This window comes from Pleurodeles waltl, chromosome 6, assembly GCF_031143425.1.
Source record: "Pleurodeles waltl isolate 20211129_DDA chromosome 6, aPleWal1.hap1.20221129, whole genome shotgun sequence".
Taxonomy (NCBI): domain Eukaryota; kingdom Metazoa; phylum Chordata; class Amphibia; order Caudata; family Salamandridae; genus Pleurodeles; species Pleurodeles waltl.
The window spans coordinates 346,724,839-346,749,906 of NC_090445.1; the positions used below are offsets into that span (position 1 = coordinate 346,724,839).

The 25,068-nt window shown below is 45.0% G+C and overlaps 1 protein-coding gene across 1 annotated transcript in view; it reads left to right on the plus strand.

Annotated features, from left to right (window-relative positions):
- The first annotated feature begins 664 nt into the window (after nucleotides 1–664).
- Nucleotides 665–25,068, plus strand: part of LOC138299729 (chymotrypsinogen 2-like) — a 66,582-nt gene continuing 42,178 nt past the window's right edge. Inside the window, exons 1-3 of the mRNA XM_069238250.1 lie at nucleotides 665–796; nucleotides 9,253–9,356; nucleotides 11,823–11,902. Of these exons, the coding sequence (XP_069094351.1) occupies nucleotides 745–796; nucleotides 9,253–9,356; nucleotides 11,823–11,902 (236 nt within the window). The 5' untranslated portion in view covers nucleotides 665–744. The remainder of the gene's footprint in view (nucleotides 797–9,252; nucleotides 9,357–11,822; nucleotides 11,903–25,068) is intronic.

The window sequence follows — 25,068 nt, forward strand, 5'->3', positions numbered from 1 at the left end:
GCTGGGACACTACATAGAGGGAACAGGAGTGCGGCGGCAAGAGATGGCAGGAGACGACGGTAAGGTAAGTTAATTTTTTTTGTTATTTATTTATAAAAACAATTCCCCTCCATCTCTGTCCTCTCCCCCCATTGCATGATCAGAGTGCTTTCTTCCATGATTGTGAGACACCAGCCTTCAATGAATGATTCTCTCTTTCCACAGTGTCTTAATTTCTCCTCAGCTTGGAATAAGAGAGATTGTGATTGCTTGGTGGAGCACAAAAGCATCTTAAACATGGAAAAAGATCTGTGGTTTGTTAACAAGCTCGGAGTTCAAATTAATCCAAACTTGAGTCTTAAATAATGAGCTTGGTGCCCTCAAATGTTTTTCATATTTAATAGAGTTTCTACAATGTATACCCCTGCCATTCTTCTTTAATAACCATTCCGATTAACCATCATCAGTTCCTGGTGCAGAAAAATAAACAGGTGGTGCAATACCAATGCCAAATCAACATTCAGAAGATAAAATTATTGGCCACTGTTCTTCTCAAGCCCACCTGCTGCTTGTACATGATCTACACTCCCAGTTGGACCTCTCACATTGTTTACTTTTCCACTGGAGTGGAGAAATTGTAGGTAATCTGAGGTCAAAAAGATAAAACCTCTACTAATCACATCACCTTCAAGAAGGTTTGCACCCTTATATAGAGGCAGTCCTCCCAGGAGTCCTCACATTCCTGAGTGAAGCTCACACTGCACCATGACTCTCCTGGCTCTGCTGTGCTCCTTGGCCCTGGTCAGCACCGCCCTTGGTAAGTGACAACAGTAAGATGTCAACATTGCTGACTGCTAGGAAGAACCTCAGGGGCTCTCACGGTAAGGGTAAGAGAAAAGCACGGAAAGTTTTGTGGCAAGTTCAGAGGCACAATTTCAAACCCACAATGAAGGTGGCCCCTTTTCACAGTCGGCCACTGTTGTAAATCTTGCATAGTCAATATCTGGAAGGGAAATCCATCTGATCAGTATAAATGCCTCATGTTATAGGCTGTAGTTTATATTTTATTTTTGGACAAGTAAAATAAGTGAAACAAGAGCATGTGTCACACTCGCCCTCAAGATCCCACGTGCTTCTTGTAAACGGGGAGTGAAGCCTAAATGAAGCCAGCGCTAGATCTTTTTCAAGGAAGGAGTATTCCAGTTTCAGAGGTCTTAGAAGGGGCCATCACTTGTAGCAGCCACGGTTATCAGATTGCTGCTTCTGACTTGCCTTTACCCCAGTCTCGGGAGGCATTAAGGCAGGATTCGCAACAGAGAGCCCTTCTTACTTCCTTTAGTCTCCACTAACCAAGCAGCATTTGGAGCCAGAGGTGTGAAAAGGCATTAAGCTTGAGATACCCTCGCGGCTTTAAGGGTGCATATTGTCACTTAATCCCCCAAGTAATTACTGTGCATGATCTAAACCTTAGGTATAGCGTCCTAAGTCCTCTGTCCTAAATTGACAAAAACCACATCTGCGTCTAAGACTAAAATGTATCGACATGTGGTTAAGCTGACAGACACTGTGGCCCGTATTTATACTCCGTTTGCGCCGAATTAGCGTCGTTTTTTTCGACGCAAATTCGGCGCAAAACTAACGCCATATTTATACTTTGGCGTTAGACGCGTCTAGCGCCAAAGTATGGGCAAATAGCGTCATTTTTTTGCGTGAACGCCTTCCTTGCGTTAATGAGATGCAAGGAAGGCGTTCCCGTCTAAAAAAATGACGGCGACGCAAATGCGTCGTATTTATACTCCCGGGCAAAAATCACGCCCGGGAGTTGGCGGGTCAAAAAACCCCGCATTTGCGCCACTATTTAACGCCTGGGTCAGGGTAGGCGTTAAGGGGCCTGTGGGCTCAAAATGAGCCCACAGGTGCCCTCCCCTGCCCCCAGGGACCCCCCCTGCCACCCCTGCCCACCCCAGGAGGACACCCAAGGATGGAGGGACCCACCCCAGGGACATTCAGGTAAGTTCAGGTAAGTATTATTTTTTATATTTTTAATTTTTTTTGGTGGCATAGGGGGGCCTTATTTGTGCCCCCCTACATGCCACTATGCCCAATGACCATGCCCAGGGGACATAAGTCCCCTGGGCATGGCCATTGGGCAAGGGGGCATGACTCCTGTCTTTACTAAGACAGGAGTCATTTAAATGGCGTCTGGGCATCGAAAAAAATGGCGCAAATCGGGTTGAGGCGATTTTTTTGCCTCAACCTGACTTGCCCCATTTTAAGACGCCCTAACGCCATTTTCCCCCTACGCCGGCGCTGCCTGGTCTACGTGGTTTTTTTCCACGCACACCAGGCAGCGCCGGTCTGCTAGCGCCGGCTAACGCCATTCCATAAATACGGCGCCCGCATGGCGCTTCAGAATGGCGTTAGACGGCGCTAAATTTTTTGACGCTAAACTGCGTTAGCGCAGTTTAGCGTCAAAAAGTATAAATATGGGCCTGTATGCGTCCACAAGGCATTTCTATTGCTTTTGCGTGGTCAGCGGTTTCTGCAGTCTTGTGGTCTCCGAGGTCAACATCACTTCACAGTCCCTCTGTGCACCTATTACCTGCTCATGTTTCTTGTGTTCTATGTGTGGCTTGGAAGCAGCTGACGGAGGAAAGTGTAGTGAACACATACAATCAGCAGAATTCATATGCTCACATTTGCAGCTCAGAATACATACATCATGTCTTCAGACTAGTCTCGCCTTTAGGCTTCCATAAGTAGGCTGCATCTCCATTTAGCACTTCCCGAGCTCTCCAGCCATCCTGCTTCGCACGACATCCTGCTTACCCCGGTGCTTAATTTGCGCCTACGACCGACGTTTTCAACAGAAGCCCGCAGCCGGCGGCGGTGAATAATGGGATTGTCGAATCCCAAAGCTGCCCAGTCTTGACTACACCTCATACCTACTTCGTCCACCTCCAGACAATACCTGCCTCTTTATCTCACTCGTGCAGATTGTTTTTCATCCCTGCTTTCGCCCTACGTTTCTGTTTTCCCTCATTCCCTTTCTTCTGGATCAAAGTATGCTGAGGAAAAATAAGTGCTGGTCCCCAAAAACAAGTGCTGGTGGGCCCCACCTGCAACAACCGGCTCAAATTAAGAGCTAACTTACACCCCACTATAAGACCCTGACTTTCCTTTCATATCTGCTACCTAGTCCACATTATGTTCAGTGCTAGACTTCAGCTCTATGTGTCACATATATACAGTGTTGCAGAACCGTAGGAAACTTCCCATGAGGCCATACTTTGGATGGGAAAAGGCATTGCACAAACACTTTGCTCACTTCCTGCATAAGAGTTACAGGAATCTGGGTAGCCCGTGCGAGGGTGGTAGGTTTACTACTGATGAACGGCTGACTCGCGGTGGGTATCAGTGTAGTTCATTTCAGTGCATCTTTATGTGGTAATGTACTGCTTGCCCAACAGGGTTTATATCTCTGGAGGGTTTCTCTGTAATGCTTTGTCTACCTGGTGCGACAGAACTCTGAAGGAGCGCTGTGATGCTGGAGGTTCTAGTGTCAGGATGTGTTGAACCCCTGAAATGTCAATAATGCAGCCTTGATGATGAGGGGATGAGAAGAGGTCAGTTTAAAGAAGCGAGGGTTGAAGATGAGGGCCTGAAGTGGAAGGGGGCAGGTGGGCCATGTAGGTGTAGGTCAGAATGCTACAGTTTTTACAGGTAATATAGGTAGAAGACTTTACACATTCCATCCCTGAAGGTAACTTATTGTTGGTGAGTTCTAGCTGTCTCACTGTTAATCAAGGTCTGGAAGATACCTTACGAGTTCTGGGTCCCTGGTATATTTTCAGTTAACAAAAAAAAACGAATTATCTTCATTAGCAAAAGCTGCAGTTGTGTGGAGAACTTCAAATTAGTATTTCGTGTGAACCACCACGATTCTCAACAGTGTGCAGTACCGAAGTACTACAGTAAACCCCGATGAGATTTCGGAGTAATCAGGTGTAACATGCTTGTTATGACTGAGAATGAATGGTGTGAGCAGTGTGAGAAAGTGATAGCTTCAGAGCTGACATAAATCACCCTGAGTATTGTATGTGAGAAAGGAAAAAGCACCAAAGTCACAAAGCGAAAATAAACTGGAAAGGAATTGAATGGCTTGTTTCTAGTCTCTACAATATTCATGATTGACCATTATACGTTACAAGATGATGTTCTTTCATGTGAGTTTCAGACCCAGTCCTAAAGTTGTTCGTTTTATGTAAGGTTGCCAGGTATCATGATGCCACAGCTCAGTATGTCCCAGGAATTCAGAGATGAACCACGACAAAAGTAGAGCAGCTTCACACATGGCAATGGTCGATTTAGGTTCTGCTTGCGGGAATTATCTTGTGTCATGTCTATTATTGTCGTGATATATATAATGGTGACACAACTGAAACACTACTCATGAAGCAGTGTTTTCATATCAGGTTTTTAGAGCAGTGCGATTCAAGGTATTTTTCGGGTTTTCCTCAAAGGAGCCATCTAGTGTAACTCAAAAAGTTCGATCTTACCTAATTTTGCAACATCAACAATCAGGAACACCAAGAGTTCCAGGATGTATATTTCTCTGATTATGTCTTGTTAAGTTGTAAAACCTACTGTGGCATCATTCAGTAGAGTCATGAAAGGCAGTCTCAGCACCACGTTTGTTTAGACTCTGATCAGTGAAAGGTCAAGATTTTGTTAGGAGAACATTTATCTAAGGTGCTTAAAATTGATTGATTAAAACCCATCACTTTAACATAGATAATAATGGCGTCAGCATAAGGGCTTCTCTAAAAGTGGCCATAGGGACTGTCATCCATGTGGGCAACAATAGCTTGTTTGTGTAACTTGGGGCCAGATGTATCAAAGGGTTTTACCCATTCTGTGTCTATGGGAAAATGCGTTGGTACATATGGCCCTTGGTGCGGTAATAGTGCTAACTGTAGAGTGAAATGTAGGTTAAAAGTATCAGTCCAGGATCCTGAATTCCCAGTTCCACTGTTATCTCTTTGAAAGAGTCAAGGATCCCATCAGCGTATGGCTTGCAATGTGGATGGATTGCAAGATCTGCTGCTGGAGTCCTAACGTGGCACATCTGTCCAAAACGGCAATGGTATCAGCACAAGTGTGATCCTCTGTCTGTAAATGTATGTTAGCTATTACCATAACATTTATGGTTGAAGTGCATAAGATGTAGGGTGGTTTACAAATGCAGATGCAAATCCTGAGGCACGATCTAGTGACCTATAGATAAGGCAACACATAATGGAGAAGGGACATGTAACATGAATATTAACATACAAATACTAACATTTTTCTGTAGAGATAATAAAAGTTGTACGCTTAGCACAGGCTACCATTTATCTTTTTGATGCAGAGAGACTGTTTTTTTGCCCCAATAGGTAAGATTTGAGCCCAAACGTTGGCTGATCTCGGTCTCTGTTGCAAACAGGAAATCAAATACAGTCTACAGTTAATATCCGCAGTAGTTTTTATTTTTTATTTTTTATGAAAGTCTGTTACATAATATCAAGATTTCTCAATTTGGTTAATGCTGCTTACTGTTACCTAAAACATTTTTAGGAGAAGAGGAGCCATTTTGAATCATAACTGGCTCCAACCTTAGAGAAGAAAATATAACACTGTCCAATAAAAATCTTACCTCTAAGTGCCTTTTTACTGTAATGCTTGCAGGGATTGAAAAGTTGAGGCAACATAGAGGCAGAGGTTTCCAAGTTGGGTCTGCTGCAGTACATTAGGACAAAGACATTCTTACCTTATGAGCGTCTGTGGAATGAGCCGCATGATCGTGGGCTTACGGTCTAATGGAGGACTTTGTGTGTATGTGTGCAGCGGTACTGTCCAGACAATCAAGCAGGTTTCTCATTGCAGCAGCCACGAAAAGGTAGAGAATAAAACAAACAAGCATTTGCAATGCAATGGGTCTCGCATTTACTCGAGTTAGAGCTAGTGGCGTTGCAAGTTCATAACTGGACTTTTCTTGCCACATAAATTGGTCAACCCTGACTCATAATTCGGTCTTTTCCTGCCACATAATTCCATTGGCCCTGCATATATGCCTTTCAGTCGGCTTGTACCAGCCTCACTCCGAAAGTAAACAGCATAAGTCTATCATGGCTGTCGAAAGTGTCAGGGAGAGCTTGTCAGGCGTGAGTTTGTGAGCCACCTAGATAATAATGTGGCATGACACTATTGAAATAAGACACCGGTTGCCATGGCGAGGAGTCAGGAGGGAGCATCTCTCCAGGTGACAGAATAAAACATAACTTAAATGATGTTTGATTAGAATCATGTAACTGAGAGGCTGAGCACCCCACTTTTTTTTCCTTTCAATTGTCGAGAGAGTTCTCTTTCAGGGGAGGGTGTTCAATTCAAAGGATTCCATCCAGGCCCCCATTGCTGCATCACTGCTTGAGCTGCAAGGGAAATAGTGGTACAAGGAGGCCAGTTCTTCAGCTGGATGGCCAATTACAGCCTGGGTCACCCTTTTTATTTTTAAATCTTTATTCTGAAAGAAGCAACGTTGCTACCCCTCCTTATTAAAAAACCTAACGTTTAGCCACAAGTTAGCAAACAAAATACATATTAGCCAAATTTCTATAAGGGAAGAAGCACAGCACATGAAAAAGGTTCACATAATGTCCAGACGGAACAATCGGTTTGTACTTTTTCTTTTCGAAAATCTCTTAGTACTAACACCAATATATATGTCGATATATCATTTGGAGTTGAGGGGTTTACGATGCGCGGGTGAGTGTTGAGGAAGAAATCGGTGAACGTGCTTCATAGGCGGCGATGGAGCTTGCACTGTGAGCACCGTGGCTGTCATGCGCATAGGGGAGAGACAAAAAACAAAGTTGCTCGCTCACAGCAAAAAATATCAGCAATTATCCATGTAACAGAGGCAGCGTGCAAGGAGTAACAAAACAGCCTCACGGCGGACAAACATAAAGCAATTACCAGTGACATCAAGTGGCTTTGAAAACAAGTCCACAAACAATGAAAGTGATGGGTGTGAGGTGGGCGTGGTTAAAAACCCGCAATTCTGGTAACAGGTCAAATAGCTTGCGTGCTCGACCTAAAAACAGAACACTCTGTACCAAGCTGCAAAAGCCACGGCAAAGAAAAGCAAATCCAAAAGCAACTGGGTAGTTAAAGTCAATGGAAAGAAAGCAAGTGAAAAATTGCACAAGAGCGCATTAATTAGAAAATAAGAGGCTAACACAAATAGGTTTCAGTGGGGCTAGGTCACCAAACCATAAAAGGAACACAAAAATAGGTCTGAAAACACTTTAAATATTGACAAGCAGCACATTAATTTGTAACGTATCCCTAATTGTGAAGAAAGTGTAATTGGGGGATCTGGCAGTAAAAGTAGCCTTTTGGCCTAAACCCTGACTCACCTAGCACTTGCAATCGAGTCAACTCATTGCAAGCACAGATTGGGCTCTGCGTAGAGTCTCTGATGCTGCACTGACCATCTGTCGCTGAGGATCCTACTTCCCTTTAATCCAACTTGCATCCATAGCCTACATCATACCTTGACACTTAGTGGCTCCTAAGATTAGTCAGAAGATGGCCATCTCATCGACTTCTTACAGTCCAGAACTTTCTGGATGTCTGTTCAGGTTTCTTCAAGACTGGTCAAGGGGATCTGAAAAAGCAATAGGGGATGGTAAAGATTTCAGCTGGCATTTCAAGATGGTGTGAATTTGATAAATGTTTCAATTATAGTTTACTGGACAATTTCAAAATTTCAAATATATTATGATATGAGATTATGAAATTCTCCTACAGTACTTAAAACAATATCCCATCATAAATTATTTGGGCCAAATTAGGACCATGGTATCTAGCAGGAAAAATTGGACTGAGCTTTGTGATAAATTTCCTATTAAGTATATGCAGAAGTGCCATCTTGCAAATGCCCGGGGGGATCAGGAGGGAGACTGTGGATTAGGCAGCAGAGTTTGCTAGGCATTACGGGCCAGAGGTAGCAAAAAAAGATTTTGCGAATCGGAAATTGTGAGTTGGTGCGACTCGCAATTTCTGATTCGCAAAATTGTATGCAGAATGGTGTCTCAGACACCTTCTGCGAATCTCATGGGGGTTGCAAAGACCCACCTCATTAATATTAATGAGGTGGGTCGCATTTTGCGACCCCATTGAGATTCCCTGCACTCACAGGGATGGTGGCCTGCTGGAGACAGCAGACCTCTATGTCTGTGACTGCTTTTTCATTAAAGCAGTTTTTTTTTTGTATTGCAGCCCGTTTTCCTTAAAGGAAAACGAGATGCAATACAAAAAAATAACGAAACCATTTGGTTTCGTTTTTTCAGAGGAGACAGTGGTCCATTGGACCACTGCCTGCTCTGAAAAAACATTGATAGCGACATTCACAAAGGGGAAGGGGTCCCATAGGGACCCCTTCCCTTTTGCGAACTGGTTACCACCAGTGTGACACTGGTGGTAACTGTGAATTGTTTTGCGACCGCGGTCACAAAGCAATTCTGCATTGCGGTGCGAGTTGCAAATAGGAAGGGAACACCCCTTCCTATTTGCGAGTCGCATTCCCATTTTGCGAGTCGGTACCGACTCGCCAAATGGGAATGTGCATTGCGACGGCCGTTTTGCATCGCGCAAACTGCGATTTTCGCAGTTTGCGCCATGCAAAACGGTTACTACATCTGGCCCTACTTTATGACTCCTGACTTCCTGTGAGTGCAAGACCTCTTCTCACCGTAGTCCACAACGCACTTAAGTAAAATGCAGCTAATGTGGTAGGCTAATGATTTTTCTCTCCAGGGAATATAAAAACACTCAATTTGCTCAGTAGAATAAATACTGCTCAGGAGGCAGCATTTTCATCAAAGAGCACTCATAAGAATATATCGAAGGATAAGGCAGTGGGTGCACTGTTAAGAGATAATCTCAGACAGAAAGGTCAGTGAATTAATGGAAGTTCCTCTAGAAGAATTGTCAAGTGCAGAAACAGGAAGTTAAGGTAAGAAGCCCCTTTGCAGACACATTGAAAGCACTTGTCTAAATTCTAAACAGACATGCTCATCTGTGTGATTAGTTTGCGTTTCTGTTTCACAGCTCCTAACAACAAAATAGAATGACATGGGAAAGCATTGCTTGCAACATTTAATGTTGTCCTCCCAGGTGCTGTTTATGCTGTGTGCCTCACTGAACTAACAGAGCTTTATTGCATTCTAGCGTGTGGTGAACCAGACATCTATCCTGTGCTCAGCGGCTTTGCAAGGGTGGCGAGTGGCGAAGAAGCTGTCCCTGGGTCATGGCCATGGCAGGTCTCCATACAGGTAATATCTTGTCACTCACTGACACACGTTCATTTCCCATTGGTGCAACGTGAAGGCTGAATTATGGAGATTTGCCAGCTTCGTAAATCAATACTGACAAAAAATATTAATGCGTGATTCACACCATAATCCTATGAAGAACCACCAATTGTGCAGTTAAATGCACAGCGAATAATTCAAATTCTTCTAAAGGAAAGGGGTATTGGCAAATTTGAATCTAGCATGTTTCAGTTGGAGAACAAATTGTCGACAGCCGGAATTCATCAATAATTAATCAGTGGTTGGGCTACCTGGCCACAGGCTGTGCAAGGTTAAAAGCACTACTGTATTGATGTCGGTCTTCCAACGTCTATATTTTACCTGATGAGCCAGGGAATTTCACCCGGAGTGATAACTCCAAGTGGAATTCTGCCAACCACAATTACAAATGTTTCCATGCCCCAATAACTCCGGCCAAGAGACACCAGACCTCACTTTGCTGCTCCAGGGGCTGCAGGCAGCAACACAGCCCGACATCCACTCGGCCTCTGCAGCAGCAAGAGAAGAACTCTTCAGGCAGACAGAAACCTACCCTGAAGCTCCGTACACATATAATGTACGCCCTCTTCTGACAGTTTCCACCTGCTCAGAACGGGTGGAAAATGTTAGTGGTTGTCATCCAGGAATACGGGAAAAATGCATGATGGACTCAAAAAACTCGGAATATCTTCCATTTGGTGCAGGGATCTTGGTCAGATTAAGAAATACTGGTCTCACATGCCCCACAACAAATTCTGTCCATCACATGATCAGGGCCAGTGTGTGAAATTTTGGCTCATGGCTAATAGAACTCATTAGAATTTTGGGTCAGATTTAGCATTTGGCATGGTGCTGACTCTTTTCCAGTAGCGACTTGCGGGGCGCAGAAGGGGCAGGGTGGCACAGGGAGGCGAGGGAATAAAAATTAATTTAATTTAATTAAAAAAACAACCACTTATCTTCCCTCGCTGCCGCACTACTCCTCTCCTTTGTTGCTGGATGCTGCAGACACAGGCTCCCTGCCTTTCCTGCGGCCAATCCTGACGCTGCTCTGAGCAGGATTGGATAGGAGTGCTCCCAGCCCGGCAACTGTGTAATAAACTAAGTTTATTATTGTTTTCTGGTAAAGGTTTGGAGCTATCGCTGCTGGCGGGGGCAATGCTCCTCCGCCCAAACGGAGAAGCCGCCCCTTCTCTTTTCATATCAAAGAGCACAATAGGTAAAGGCCAGCGGTCCTGTGGATGTTTCTCAACTATTCTGGAGCTCATGAAACTCCTTATTGGGGCTTGAAGGAACTGGGACCACTGTTTTTTTGTCTTTATTTTTGTTGGTACCTTAAATCAGCGTTCATCAGTTTACAACTACAACTATTGTATCATCGGGCTAGTTCAGACAAAGTGGTTTTGGCTGTGTTGCCTCTAGTGTTCAAGTGTCAATAGTAAATTAGTATTTTTTCTATATCTAGTATGCCTTTTCTTATAAATATCTAAAGCTTGGAAACTGGGCTAGAGGAAGGCTGCATAGTCCGTTCAAGACACGCTACCTCTAAAACATCAGAATTAAAGCAACAATCCAGTTCAAAATGAGAGCGGGGTTTGCATTACTACCTCTCTCAGCATCTGCAGTAATGACAGGTTAGGGGTTGCACTTCAATGTAGCATTTTGATGCCTGGGTCTGTCTGCGTCCAGTCCCACTAGGCAGCTGTGTACTCTAAGGGTAGACCTCTGGGCTGCTGATGACAGCCCCATGACTAGTGACCTACCTCTGGGTGTGATAGACTACCCAAGTGCATCCGGTGCATGTCTTTTATTTCAACAATGCATTTACACTTGAGAGGGCAAGAAAAACAGGAGTCTTCAGTTGCAAACCTACGAATGCCCACAAAAATGATAGACCACACTTTATTAATACATAACACTGGCAATACCTAGAATTGACCCCTTTGCTTTCTTGATCCAGAGGATATTTCTGATGGAACCTCAATTATTTTTTTTGTCTGGTGTTATTCTAGTCCACTCCTGAGGCCTTAGCGGACGGGGACAGATTGCTTCTGCGTGTACCTCAGAAGGCCGTGTGTGTTGAACCAGAAACCCTAGGACTTCTTTAGGCCAACAGTGAGAACAAGTGTGCCCCTAGCACAGCCCAATCATGACAGAAATCAGGCAGCCAGGATTTTGCACGTTGACCCCGCCTGCCTCCACACTCCCACTTCTAAACGATACAGCCAGGGGGAGGGGAGGGAGCTTGGCAGGAGGAGGAGACTTTCTTCTCCAGCTAATTTCTGAGTCATGTCTCAGCTATCATGCAGAAGAATGAGCCTCGTGTAATTAGAAGGCTCAGCGCCCATCTAGGATCTCTTGTATGCCAGTACAGCTGTAATTGTCTAAGACTCTACGGTTGCCTCCATAACAGCTAGGTTAACTCTTGCGTGGTGTTTCTTCATGCAGGAGTTGGATGGATGGCACATCTGTGGTGGATCCCTCATCAGTGCGAAGTGGGTCATCACCTCTATCACCTGTTCAGTCACGTAAGTAGCCAATATTTCAATATTTAAACATCGCGAAATTGAGGAAATCTTGCTCATTGTATTGTGTGCTTAATGCGTACTGCACATTGCTTCTATCCTTTGCAGCAGACATTAACATTCTTTCTATCCTTTGCACAAGACATTAACTTCTGTAGTTTTCCTTCCACATTTCTACCTTTTTTCTGTTGCATGAGAACAGAGAATCCCAGGAGTATTCCTGCAATTCTGCGTCAGTTCTAGGTTCATACTAGTATAACTATGTCCCAAAACCATCTGATCTGTGTGTCCTTGGGAAAGCATTTTGCACAAGCTTAACTGCACTAATCGCATATACTGAAAATTTTAGACACGAAAAAGGTAAGTATTTTGACTGTGTGTCTGCCGGAGTCCAAAGGTGAGCAGATATGCTTACATTAGGGGTACCCACTTTAAGCTACTTGGCAGCCATGCCACTTTCACTCTAATAAAGGCCCGATGTTATTAATACAATTAATACAAAAACCCATATGTCCCAGAAAGGTCTCGTGTGTACATGTGCTTTTGACAATAAACTTTTGTATACTCCACACGAAAAATATTTCTCCCTTTAGAGAAATCCCTTTACCTACATCCCCATGAATGCCATGTTAGGGTGTCCCCCTTACTTACTGCTGCCTTTAAGAGCGGTAGATATGGGTATTTTCAAGGTAGCAAACTTTCCAGTTCCTGCATATTACAAGTTTGGGAATGTTTACTACATTCTACAAGGCCAGTCCCTGCAATGTCCCCTTTCCATCCCCAAAGATAAATACATCACACATGCATGTTGCACTTCAACACTTAATCATGAGTCTTTGAAACAGGAAATGTGCTTTCAAATTAGAATATGTTTTTTTGCACACCTAGGTTGTATTCCCTTATTTGGAAAAGAGGTAAAGTGCACCTCAGCTAATGAGTGAGTTCACAGTGCTTGTAAGAAAAGAAAGCACGGGCAGCCATTTTTTGGGAAACAAAAATCCACTATATGTTTTTCTCTTTGGCAGCAGTGTAAATTGATCATGTATGCAGAGGTCAAACGGACAATGTAGATAAAGTTTTAGAAGCAGACGCGGCTCCTCCATGTGGGCGGAGGAGCATGGGTCCCCTGCCAGCAGTGGCAACTGCAAAACTTTTACAAGGAAACAATAATAAACAGTGTTTATTATTGTTTCCTTGTAAAGTGGCGGGCCATCGGTGTGACGAGAGTGAGGGGGAGTGCTCAGCACTCCCCCTCAGAGTGCATGTGTGTTTGGCCGGCCGTCTTGGCCGTTGCTGGGCTGGACAGAGCCTGCACACGCTCCCAGTCTGCCTGGGAGCGCCCTGGCTGGGCGCTCTCAGACAATCCTGACACTGCTCTAAGCAGCGTCAGTTCTGGTTGCAGGGCAGGCTGGGAGCCTGTGCCTGCCTGCAGCCAGCAGAGGAGCGCTGCGTGTCGTTCAGGTAAATTTATTTGATTTTTTTTTTTATTAATATCTTCTCCCCCCTGTCATTCCCCTGCTTCCCCCCACGCATGTCGCGCCGCCCACCCCCTTTAACACCTGTGAGCAGCGACTGTTTAGAAGCAGCGGTTCTTGCAGAGGCAAAATTTTGAGTGCACCAGCCTACGTGACCTACCCCTACACTAATGGATAGGAAGGGGGAAATTCAGGGGCACAGCTTACTGAGTGAGATTTAGGAGGTGTGAGTCTGAAATTTCCCAACCATCAATGCAGTGTGGCCAACTGAATAAGATGGTGCATCAAGTATGATATACATGGCTGAATGATAGGTTATATGTGAGGGTAAAAGCTTTGGCTGTTAACGGTGTCAAAGCCAGAAAGGGCAATATTCTGAAAATTAAGGAAAATTCTTTAAGCCCTTCAAGTCTATTCATTAGTGTGACATTAGATCTGGCATCCCTGGCATGGATTTCCCCTAACTTTTTGCCTTTGGACCTCCGATTCTTGCTGACTTCGTTTTTGTTAGCCTTATGACTCAGCACACTTTACCACTGCAAACCAGCACCAAAGTTCTTGTGCTCACTACTCTAAACATGGTAGAACTGTTCTATACACAATTGGCATATTTAATTTACTTGTAGGCCTTTAGTGAAATGCACCACATGTGCCCTGGGCCTGTAAATGAAATGCACAGTAAACACCAGGGATTTCAAAATGGCACAAAAAACAAACAAACGGAAGTGGCAGCTTACCCTAACATCTAGCTACGTTCCTGCCCTAGAAGCTATAACAGTGTCTTTCTGTCCCACTGGGCAGATGGAACATTTATCTCATATGGGAAGGTTGCCCTAGTTCTGACACCCTGGGGGGCAGAAAGGCCACTAGACACCAGGAAAAGTGTGTCTTTTTTTAAATATAGAGGTGGTGGCTACCGACCATAGGCATGGCCATGCTCTCACTCCAACTAAATAAGGTTTCAGAGTTTCTGAACCAGATAGGTGGGCACATTGGTAAATTACCCCCAATCTGCCCTACAAAGGGGGCAGAAAGCTCACTAGATACAAGCTATTTTATTGTAAAAGAAGTATAGGAGTGGGGCCGCCCACCATGGATATGTTCATGCCCGCACCCCAGACACAAAGCAGTCATCATTTCTGCCCCCCTCTGGGCAGATGGGAGCAATTATTCCAATCTGAACCTTGTTGGGGTGGGGGGAGAAAGTCCACTAGACACTAGTAGACTAGATTCATGTAATAATTCTGGGGGGAGAGGCCCTGCCTTGGCATGGGCCCATGCTCCCCCGACCCTGGGGCTTGCTGTCCCTCAAGGCGGGTGGATAGGGTACTCAACCTACGAGACCCAGACAGTTCCGAAAACTAGACATCCATGGGAGTCGAGGATGGTGTGCTTCACATGCATCCCACACCATATTCCTACCCACAATGCCCTGCAAACCTCAACGTTTGCCAGAGATCACACATTGTCATTACATTTTTGTGATGAAAACTCCTGGAATCCATAGCAATCAACAAACTTTCTACCTCCCAACATTTTCCCACAGCTTCATGCACGACATCATGCTGTAAGCCACTGCATGCATAGCAGTTTGTGTGGCATCAGTTGGCAGGAGAGATGCATGCATAAAGTTTTCTGCGTTGCACAGCTTCATGCTGTGATCCACGCAGCATCGGCTGCCAGGAGACAGCTTCACAAGTCAGTGGCGCCTCTACATCACCTACAAGGTCACGCTATACACGCAGTACGTGTCGGCCATTTTAGGATGAATTTGGAGACTCCATGCTCCATGGTGAGGTGCATTTGCTTCAGAATCATTTCAAAGGGATTTTTTATAATTTGAAGGATTTCAGGTGACTACTTTAATTTACAAACAAAGCTGCAAGTTATACAATTATAAACTATTATTCTCATTTGAATGTTCTGTGTACAATAACGTAGCAAGTGTTGAGACTCTTACATAATTTACTAAGTACTGTTGTGGTATGTGTTACTGTGCAAGCATGCATGCAAACGCACAAATGTTTAGTCTTACTCCACCGCAAGCTTTTCTTTCGGTCTCTGGGGAGCCTCCAGTGAAGTGACCGGAGTCGAAAGAATATTTCCTGAAATAAATTTCAACTATAGAGAATGAAGCATTGGAGGAATTCTTTCCATCAAGTAAGAAAAAGATCTTGCTACATACCGTGGGCCCAGAAGGGTTACAAATTTATGGCTAAATTGAAAAAGTCCTTAGAACAAATGCAGAAAATTATGTTTTCCAAAATGCGTTAGAAGACCTCGAATACTATTTACAGCCAACAGTGTGTACTTGTTGACAGGTTCAATTTTTTCAGCACAAACATGGTGTTTCAGAGTCAACTGATTAAATCGCAGTGTTGAAGAAATTGGCCATTACCTGTAGATTTGGCACTTTGTATAAGAGCTCTTCTAGGATCAGGTTATCATGCATACCAACGATTCCAACCTCCAAGAAAGATGATGGGTAATAGGTGACTCCTCTTTTAAAGAGTCTGTGGCCCTTGCAAACAAGACAGAATTGTCCAAAAGATGTGGCAAGGCAGCTAATAGTGTTACAATGCAGGAGAACAGCGTGTAAAGTCACTACAAAACACAAGTACAAACTCGAGATCAAAGGAGATTGCAAGAACAAAAAGCCCAAATTGGAATAAAATACTACTGAGACTAAGAAGAACCTTAAATATTTGAGATGTAGCGGTGGTAATCATCTTTCTAGATAAATGAATTACCCTGCTGCTAAACAGAAATATTCATTTTGTGGTGCCATGGAGCACTTTGCCATAGTGTGAAGAGAAGGCAGAGTTCTGTGAAATGTGTGATGGAGAAGTCTGAGTCTGAATCTTCAGAGGCTGAAAATGGTAATGATACAGAGGGTGTGTTGAGCATTGACAGACAGTTTTGAATGTAATGGGTGGTGAGCCTAAACCAGTTGGCCAAATTACAATTGATGGAGTTGAAATGCAGATAGTGGGAGATTCAGGCTCATCTTATACTATTGTGAACAAGGAAGTTTGGAACAACAAATTCTGTGAAAAATTGGGTCAGAGCTTATGCCATGAGTTATACAGGGATGAAGTTCTCATGTTGGGATACAGGGATTTGTTTGGATTCAAATGCAGACATGCAAAATGCAAATTCTATGTTGCTGAGTATGGGCCTTCTGCATTAGGTTGGAAGGATCAGAGAGCATTGGGTATATTGTTTACTCCAAGTAGTGTGGAGCCTGTCATGTTGGTTGACAGGAAAGAAGCAAAGATGAGCACACAAACGGAAGGAGAGTTTCTGTGTGTGTTTTCGCGCACCTTAGGTAAACTTAAGCAATTTTCCCACAAGGTTGTACTGAAACCCGGAGCGAAACCTGCGTGCCATAAAGTCAGGAACACACCATTAAGTGTGAGAGATGAAGTACAAAATGAGTCCAACAAGTTATTGAAGAGTGATGTTACAGAAGTGGTGCAGAGTACTGAATGGTTAGCCCTTTTATTTGTAGTGCATGAGGCCACCGGCCAGGCACGTTTATGTGTTGACTTGACAGACCTCAATAGGAATATAGTCCTAAATAAAGTTCCTTTACCAAGGATAAATGAATTACTTACAAAGACTAAGGGGGTGAAGTGGTTTTCCACTATTGACTTGACCCCAGCTAACTATCAGGTAACCTTACATGCGGGAAGTAGGGATCTCACTGCCTTTGTGATGCCACATGGCTGCTTTAGGTTTATAAGAATGCCATCTGGGCTAGCCTCTGTGGTTGCCATATTTCAGAGGTTAATATACCAACTATTTAAGGGGATCTATGGAGCTGTGTTCTTCAAGAATGACATACTTGTGATGGGGAAAGTTAGGCAAGATCATGATGATAAGCTGAGGAAAGGAAGGTTTTGAGCATTGTGAAGGAAAGAGATTTGACTGCTGAGTTAAGGAAGTGCAAATTTGAAGTGCAGTCTGTCATGTACCTGTGCTATGAGGTCAGTGAAGCAGGTATACAACCGATGAAAGACGTCTTGAAAGCCATTAAGGAAGCTCTTTCCAACACATGTATGGATGAAGTGAGATCCTTCTTTGGAATAGTGGAATTTTATTTCAAGTTTGTGAAAGGGATCGCTGGTAAGACGTATGGTTTGCAACAGTTACTTAAACATCATTGCAAGTTCCACTGGAATGAGAAGTTACAGGATGAATTTGAGCACATTAAGAATGAGATCTGCAATGCTATTCCTCTACCGGGATTTGAACCTTTGGCTTGCTCAGTAATTACTACTGATGTCAGTGGGAAGTGTTCAGGAGTGATGCTCTCACAAATTTCAGAGGAAGGGGAGTGCATTTTGTGTTTTGTGTTCCATTCTCTGTAACCATCTGAAGAAAGGTTTGCTGAGATTGAGCGTGAAATGCTAGCGTGTGGTGGGTGGGTGGGATGTAAAAATTGAGGCAACACCATGATTAGCAAGGGTGTCTTTGACACTGTTCGATTACAACTATACAATGGAATATGTACCTGGAACTCAGAACAAAGTTGCAGACTTCCTTAGTAGATCTCCAATACATATGGATGAGCACATACAGAATAAATGCGATGAGTATGTGGTAACTTTAATTGAAAATGCAGGCTTAGGTGCGATATCTGAATAAGAATGGAACAATGAATACAGTAAGAATGGTACTTTGAGTAAAAGTAAGGAAAACACACAAGTGGGGTGGTCTGACAAAAGTGTACTGGATGAAGAATGTAAAAAAGTTTGGGAAGGAAAGAGTGAACTGTCTGTTATTGAGTTTGGGTTTTTATTAAGAGGTTGTAGAATTGTTCCACCAAGTGCCTTGAGGGGTAAAATCTTAAGTTTAATGTACAAAGGTCACCTGGGCATTACAAAGTCCAATTTGAGATAGAAAGTTTCCTATTAGTGGCTTGGTTTGGATATTAGGGTCAAAAGATTTGTACATGGCTGTGTACAGTGCGCTCACGCTGATCAAAGTGAAAACGAGGCTTCTGCTGTGTCCAATTGAATGTCCAGCGAGCCTGTGGGAAATTCTGCTATAGATTTTCTGGGACCCATTTTAGATCTTAATGGCACCCTTAAATGTGTGGTAGCATAGGTGGATTTATTTTTATAGCGGCCTGAAACAGAAGTAAAGACTATCGTAGATTCAAAAGCTATTGTTGGCTGCCTGTGGAAGATATTCCTAAGAGAAGGCATTCCTAAGGTTTTATTGAGTGACAATGGTCCTCAATGCATGTTGAATTTTACAAAATATTTTCTAGACTGGAACGGAGTAAAAAGTAAACATGTATAATTCTATTATCAGGCCTGCAAAGGGGTAGTGGAACACTTTAACAAAAGAATCAAGGGAAGTGTTCAGATTGCTATTAGTGCAGGAGTAAGTTCAGAGGTGGGACCTTACAAATTGATGTGGGCATGCAGGATTATCCCTGTGCTACAGTCTTTTTGAGATGCTCAGAGGAAGGAAAACATATACCAAGGATAATGTTGCTTGTTTGGTATTAGACATGGGTCTTCTTCAGGGATTTCCCTGGAACGGTTTTCTTTTTTCTCCCAGTGTTTTGCTCACTCTCTGTGCGTGGCCTTAGGACTCTAGGCACTCTCCCACTTTACTGCAGGGGGAAAGGGCACGTGTCCTTCCTACTCAGAAAGAGCTGCCAGCATGATTGGTTGAGGTGCCATACCCATGCGTGCCCTGTAAAAAGGTATCCCATATACCTGGGGTGGGTGCGGCCCTGGCCACTAGTGGGACATTGCACTGAGTAGGCTGACCAACATGTATTAGGTCTGGTATTGCAGGCCGTGGAAGAGCAGGTGCGCCTATGCTGAGGGTGACATCTTCCCCACTGGGGCCAGCCCTGAGTAGGCCTTCCACTACCCCTCGAGTACCCCCCAGAGGGGGCAACAGAGGGTAGGCAGAAGGCAGGGCAGAGATGCATGGGTGTCCCCTGCCCTGGTTGGGAAGAACCTCCACGTGGGTTCCTCTACGGAGGAGATTGGCTCTTCCTTCAGGTTTTGCTGATTCTCTCTGAGTGGCTTTAGGGCCCTGGGCACTTTCCCACTGTAGGTACAAGGGGAAAGTGCCTGCATCCTCCCTACATAAGTTAGGAAGGGGCACCGGCCAGTAGATGCAAACTCACACATTTGTGTTCTCATGTATACTGAGTCTGGCCTTTCTTGCCTATATGGGCACAATTGAACCTTGGTGTTTTCAGAGGTATACTGAACCTGGCACAAATTGCCAGTATGTGCACACTTGCGCATTAGGATTTATATATATGTATTGGGCCTGTCACAGCAGGCCTGTAAAGACCCACTTGCACACTTGTGGCGTTCTCAGAGCTTGTGTCCAGCCTGCCCCTGCAGGCTTGTGCATATGCCAGGGTACATGTGCTCATAGAGTGAAGAATGCACATGTGTGTTTCCACTAACACTGAGAGCTGCTCTGCGAATAGGTTAATATGGGGGAAAGTTTATAATTAATCCTAACTGCAATAGTCGATAGCGGTGGAGCAGCCTCATCATGTTTCCTATCATTAGATTCCAAAAGACAAACCTTTTCCAATGGTAAAGGTGGGTTTGTCAGTAATACCTTGGGAATGCCACTTCTAGAAAGTGGGCATTTCCATGCTCTAAAATCCCTTTTGTTTGCCTTTTCAATTCAAGCTTCATTCCACTGGGAGCTGGGGGAAACCACATCTATGCATTCACCAGCAATAAGCTATGAAACTTAGAGAACCGAAACAACAGACATCTATCTACCATCTGAGGGCCTGGGTAGATGGATTGGAGGGAGAGATTTTGCCATTTGGCTTCTTGTAACCAGATCATGGCACAACTAAATATAAGGATCTACATTCCAGGGCTCCATGGCAGACGAGACTGAAATTTAGGGGAGACATCTGTGGTTCAAAGGGGACCCTTTTGAACCACCCCCAACTTCAAAGGCTCATTTCTAGGGGGGGCACACTTCTGCAGTTCAGAGATACACTTTCAGGAGCACAGGATGGAGTCCCCATACTGTGTGCTGCACACTGCCGGAGGAATCTGTTGTGCACAGGAATATGTACTGTCCTGGGAAGGAATCACACACCCTTCCTGTATTGTGGCTGGCCTGGGGGCACTGCCTGTTACAGTATGACACCCTGAAGTGTGCTCTCTGAGGGCTTTTGTCTTGCCCCTGTTCTGTGAGGAGGACTCAATGACATCAAAGACCTCCTACAAGGGAACTACATCATCTGCCATGTCATCTGGAGCGCTGTGCCCTCCGACGCATCGATGTCATCTGCTGGATTCCACCTGGTAGAAGCAGTGTGAGCGTTGATCTAAGTACTGGACCTGGAGACCAGATTAGTCTGGTGCGGAGCTGGCAAAGTAAAGCGCCCATTCAAGGAGTGTGGCCCTTCATTGTGGCGTTGCATCACACATAAGCGTTTGGTTGGTAGTGTTGTTGTTGAGTGTGCCACATTTCTCTTGTGCGACCACCAACGACAAGCTCATTGCATGCGATGTCCGTGTCACTGGTTGAGACCCTCGGAGGTGGGGGTGTACCCTGAGCAGTGGCGCATTCTACCTCGTGAGGTGCCGCTGAACTCATGTCTCTGTGTGCGACTGGATTTGTCTGGTGCAAATCAAGTCATTACGCACCAGATGTTGTGCTTCATTCCAGGGAGGTACGGAATGAGAACTGAATGTGTGGTCAGACGTGCGTGGTGCGACTCAAGTCATCCCGCTCCAGATGTTGTGTCTCATTCCAGGGAGGTGCGGCAGAGGTCATTTATCATGTGCAGTGAGATTGTGTAGTGCGACTCAAATCATAGTGCATCAGACGTTGTGCCTCATTCCAGGGAGCCATAGCAGTGGTATCCTTTTGTGTGCAGCTGGATTGTCTGGTGTGACTCAAGTCATCGCATCTCAGACATTGTGCCTCATTGCGGGGAGGCATGGCAATGGTAACTTTTCATGTGCAGCGGGATTGTCTGGTGCAACTCAAGTGGTTGCGTGCCAGATGTGGTGTCTCATTTTCTGGGAGGCGCTACATTGGTAACTTGTCATGTGCAAGTGGGATTCCCTAGTGTGCTTCAAGTCATCATGCACCCGACGTTGGCTTCAGCAGAGGGAGGCCCTGCATTGAGCACTTCGCGTTGGTGTTCGGAAGTGTCTGATGTGACTCAGGTCATTGTGCACCAGACCTAGTGCCATACCAGGCGGGCACGGAACTTGGTAAACTCTTCATTTGCAACCGGAACACCTGGAGTGGTCCAAGTAATTGCGCCCCATCATTGATGCCTCCTGTCCAAGGAGGTGCCAGATTTGTAACTATCTGTGAAGTGATTGGCTTGGCTGGGCACCACCGTGAACACCGTGCCCCAAGGCTACCCTCCCCTAGTGCTTTGCAGATCAGGGCCTGCGGTAGAAGGCCAGTGTGGAGACCATTTAGTGAACTTCCCGATTGGGGACCAAAGCCACCAGTTGCTGATTGTTCCCAGTTCAGCCAATCTCTCCTTCTTCCCCTGTACCTTTGCCCCGGGATCTTGTTTAAATGTAACCGCCGGCCGTGAATGGCCTAGTACCCGGGGAAAGGTTGCTGCATTTCTAACTCTGAGAGATGGTTGGAAATTGGTTGGATGGTGGAGATGGGTTTGGGTCCAAGAGTGGTCTGCAATGCATCTACACCTCGCCTGGTGGTTGTCAGAGCACCCCATTAGGGTGCTGGAAGTGAGTGTGTGTGAGTGTGTGTAGGCAAGCGTGGCTGACATCCATGGCACCGCATATCGGTGTGGAGTGAGTGTGTGGGAGCAGGTGTCCGGGGTTGATTTTATCGCACAGCCTCTGCACGTTGATTACTATTATGGTTGACGTTAACATTTACTGGTGAGACCTCAGAGCTATTTCAAAAGTGCTACAGTTCTCTAGATGTATATATTGCTGCTATTGTTGGGAACCGGGATGCATCATTCTTAGGTTTTAGATTGAACTGGGGTGATCATTTGGTAGGGTCTCATGCTGCCAATGCAGTAGCACAGTATATGGGTGTGCGAGGGAAAGTATTTGTTTTCTCATGTGTACATGTTGTTGATTTCATATTAACACTGTTGGGCCTCAAAGTATTAGTGATATTTTCTAACGTGATTTATGCCCAGATTTACATGATGTTCATGTAGTGTTAATTCATGTGTGTGGTGAGTACAAACTTTATTGACATACACCTTGTGTGAAGTCTCTTTTATGACACTCAGTGTACTTATTGTGTGGACGTGCTGTACTGATGCTTTACATAGTGCCTCTGTGATAGGCCTGACTGCTCCTTGCCAAGCCACCCAAGGGTAAGCGCAGGTTGTACATTGAGTGTAATCACCCACCCCTGACGAGAGTGGTGGGTTCCACCTAGCTAGGGCCTTGCCTCAGCCAACCAGAACGTGCCACCTCCAACAATTGACAGGTGACAGCAAGAAAGAATGGTTGTGCCAGATAGCGAGGGAGAATCTCATGAGAGCACAAAATGTTTACAAGGAACATTATGACTGCAGAAAGGGTGTGAAGAATGTTGTCCTGGAAGTGGGTGCTTGGGTTTGTGTTGAGAACAGTGTAGGGGTTGAGAAAGATATGAGTATGTACAGTGAACTTCGAGTAGTCAGAATTTTTTGGAATTCAGATGAACTGAGCAATAAGAAGGTGGGGCATTTTAGTAAGATATCCAAGTGTAACAAAATACTTTTGTGGTAAACGGAGAATAGGGTTCTCCTAGTTGGTTCTGGATTGCGGGATGATCTTGTTAGTGGAGATAAAGTAACGGGGTACCATGAAGGATATGAGCAGATGAATGCACCAGGAGTAACTACTGATTTTCGTGCTGAGGCTGATCACCCTGATTTGGATGGAGTTACTGAAATTATTGTTAGGAGGCGGGGTGACAGTGGAGGTAGAAGTGATGGTGGAGGAAGTGAAGAGTGTCAAGGTTGCAATGCATCACCTCTGAGAGTTACTAGGGGTGGTGGAGTTGTGGTGCAACCAGGGAATTTTAAGTATTTTATTGTTTTCATGATGAGGTCAGGTGTTGTGTTAGATGCCTACATGTTATTTACAGTGCGCTTATATGTAATTATACTCTGTGTTCACAACTTAGATACAGTGCTTTTACGTTTTAGATTCCAAATTAGAAAGTTATTTTAATATAAATATTGTAAGTTGTTTTAAAAGGAGAGAAGTGTGGTATCGTCCTATTGTCTTGTGCAGGACCTGAACAATACAATGGGGATTGAATGTGGGGAGGCTTGGAATGAGTGGAGGTTTTGAAAGTATTTCGTTGGGAGCAATCAAGAGGAGATGAGGTATATATACTGGCTGCTTATGCTAAAAACTATGGGGCATGTTTAAGAGCCCCTAGCGCCACCTTAGCACCACCATAGAGTCATTTTTTTACGCTGAAGCGGTGATAAAGTGTTTTTTTTCCACGCGCCATATTTACAAAGTGCATTGCGTAATGTATGTAAGGGGGGCTATCTTTGCACCATTTTTTCATCATTTTAATGAGGTTTCCCATTGTTTTCAATGGTCCTCTAGGTGCTTTGCAGAATTAGCATCAACATTTTTGATGCTAATCCTGCAAAGCGCCAAACTAGCACCAAGAATTCTGATGCTAGTTCCCTAACTACCGCCATAGTGCGCCGTATATTAAATAGGGTGCACACATAGTGGCGTTAGGGGGGTGCTAAGGGGCACAAGGAAAGTGGTGGTGCACTGGCTGCAGCACCACTTTTCTTAACCCCTTGGATGCCCAGGACGTAATGGTTACGTCCTCGATTGCACCAATAGGGTGCCGAGGACGTAACAGTTACGTCCTGCTATGGGCCGTCAGGGGGAGCGATAGCACTCCCCCCGATGGCCAAGCACCCCCCTCTCCTGGGCAGGGATGGAAGGGGAATCACTTCCCCTTCCACCCCTGCCCTCTCCAGACTCCCCCCGTAGCATCTGATGAGGTCAGCGCGCGATCGCACGCTGACCTCATCAGAGGCTGCCCTGATCAGAAGAGAAATGCTTTAGCTTTTCTCCTCCGATCACGTGGAGGGGCGAGAGATGCATCATTTCTTTTGATGTCTCTCTTTGCATTTCTGCTGCCCAATCGCGATACGATCGGGCAGCAGAAATGCCCACTAGATACCAGGGAGTTATTTTTTATGTACATATAAGAGGAGTGGCCCCTTGGGCAAGGCCCACTCCCAAGGGAGGCAATTTATTTTAAGGTGATTTCTGCCCTCCCTGGGGGCAGATCGGTCTATTATAATTAGGCCGATCTGCCCACGGCAGGGTAGAAACCTCTAGGCACCAGGGATAATTCTTTTAGTTTGTTTTGGCCTATTTTCATTAGGTCAATCTGCCCCCAAGGGGGACAGAAACCACTAGACACCAGAGATTTTTTTGTTTCACACAAGTGACCCCTTAGGCAAGGGTTGCTCCCGGGGGGGGGGGGATTTTTTTTAAGCCATTTCTGCCCCCCTTGGGGTTAGATCAGCCTATTTCTATTAGGATGATCTGACCCGAGGGGGGCAGAAACCACTTAGGCACAAGGGATTGGTGTGTGTGTATATGTGTGTTTTGTTTGCGGGGGCAGCCCCTTGGGCAAGGGTCACTCCCCATGGGGGCACATTACTGTTGGCCATATCTGCCCCACTTTGGG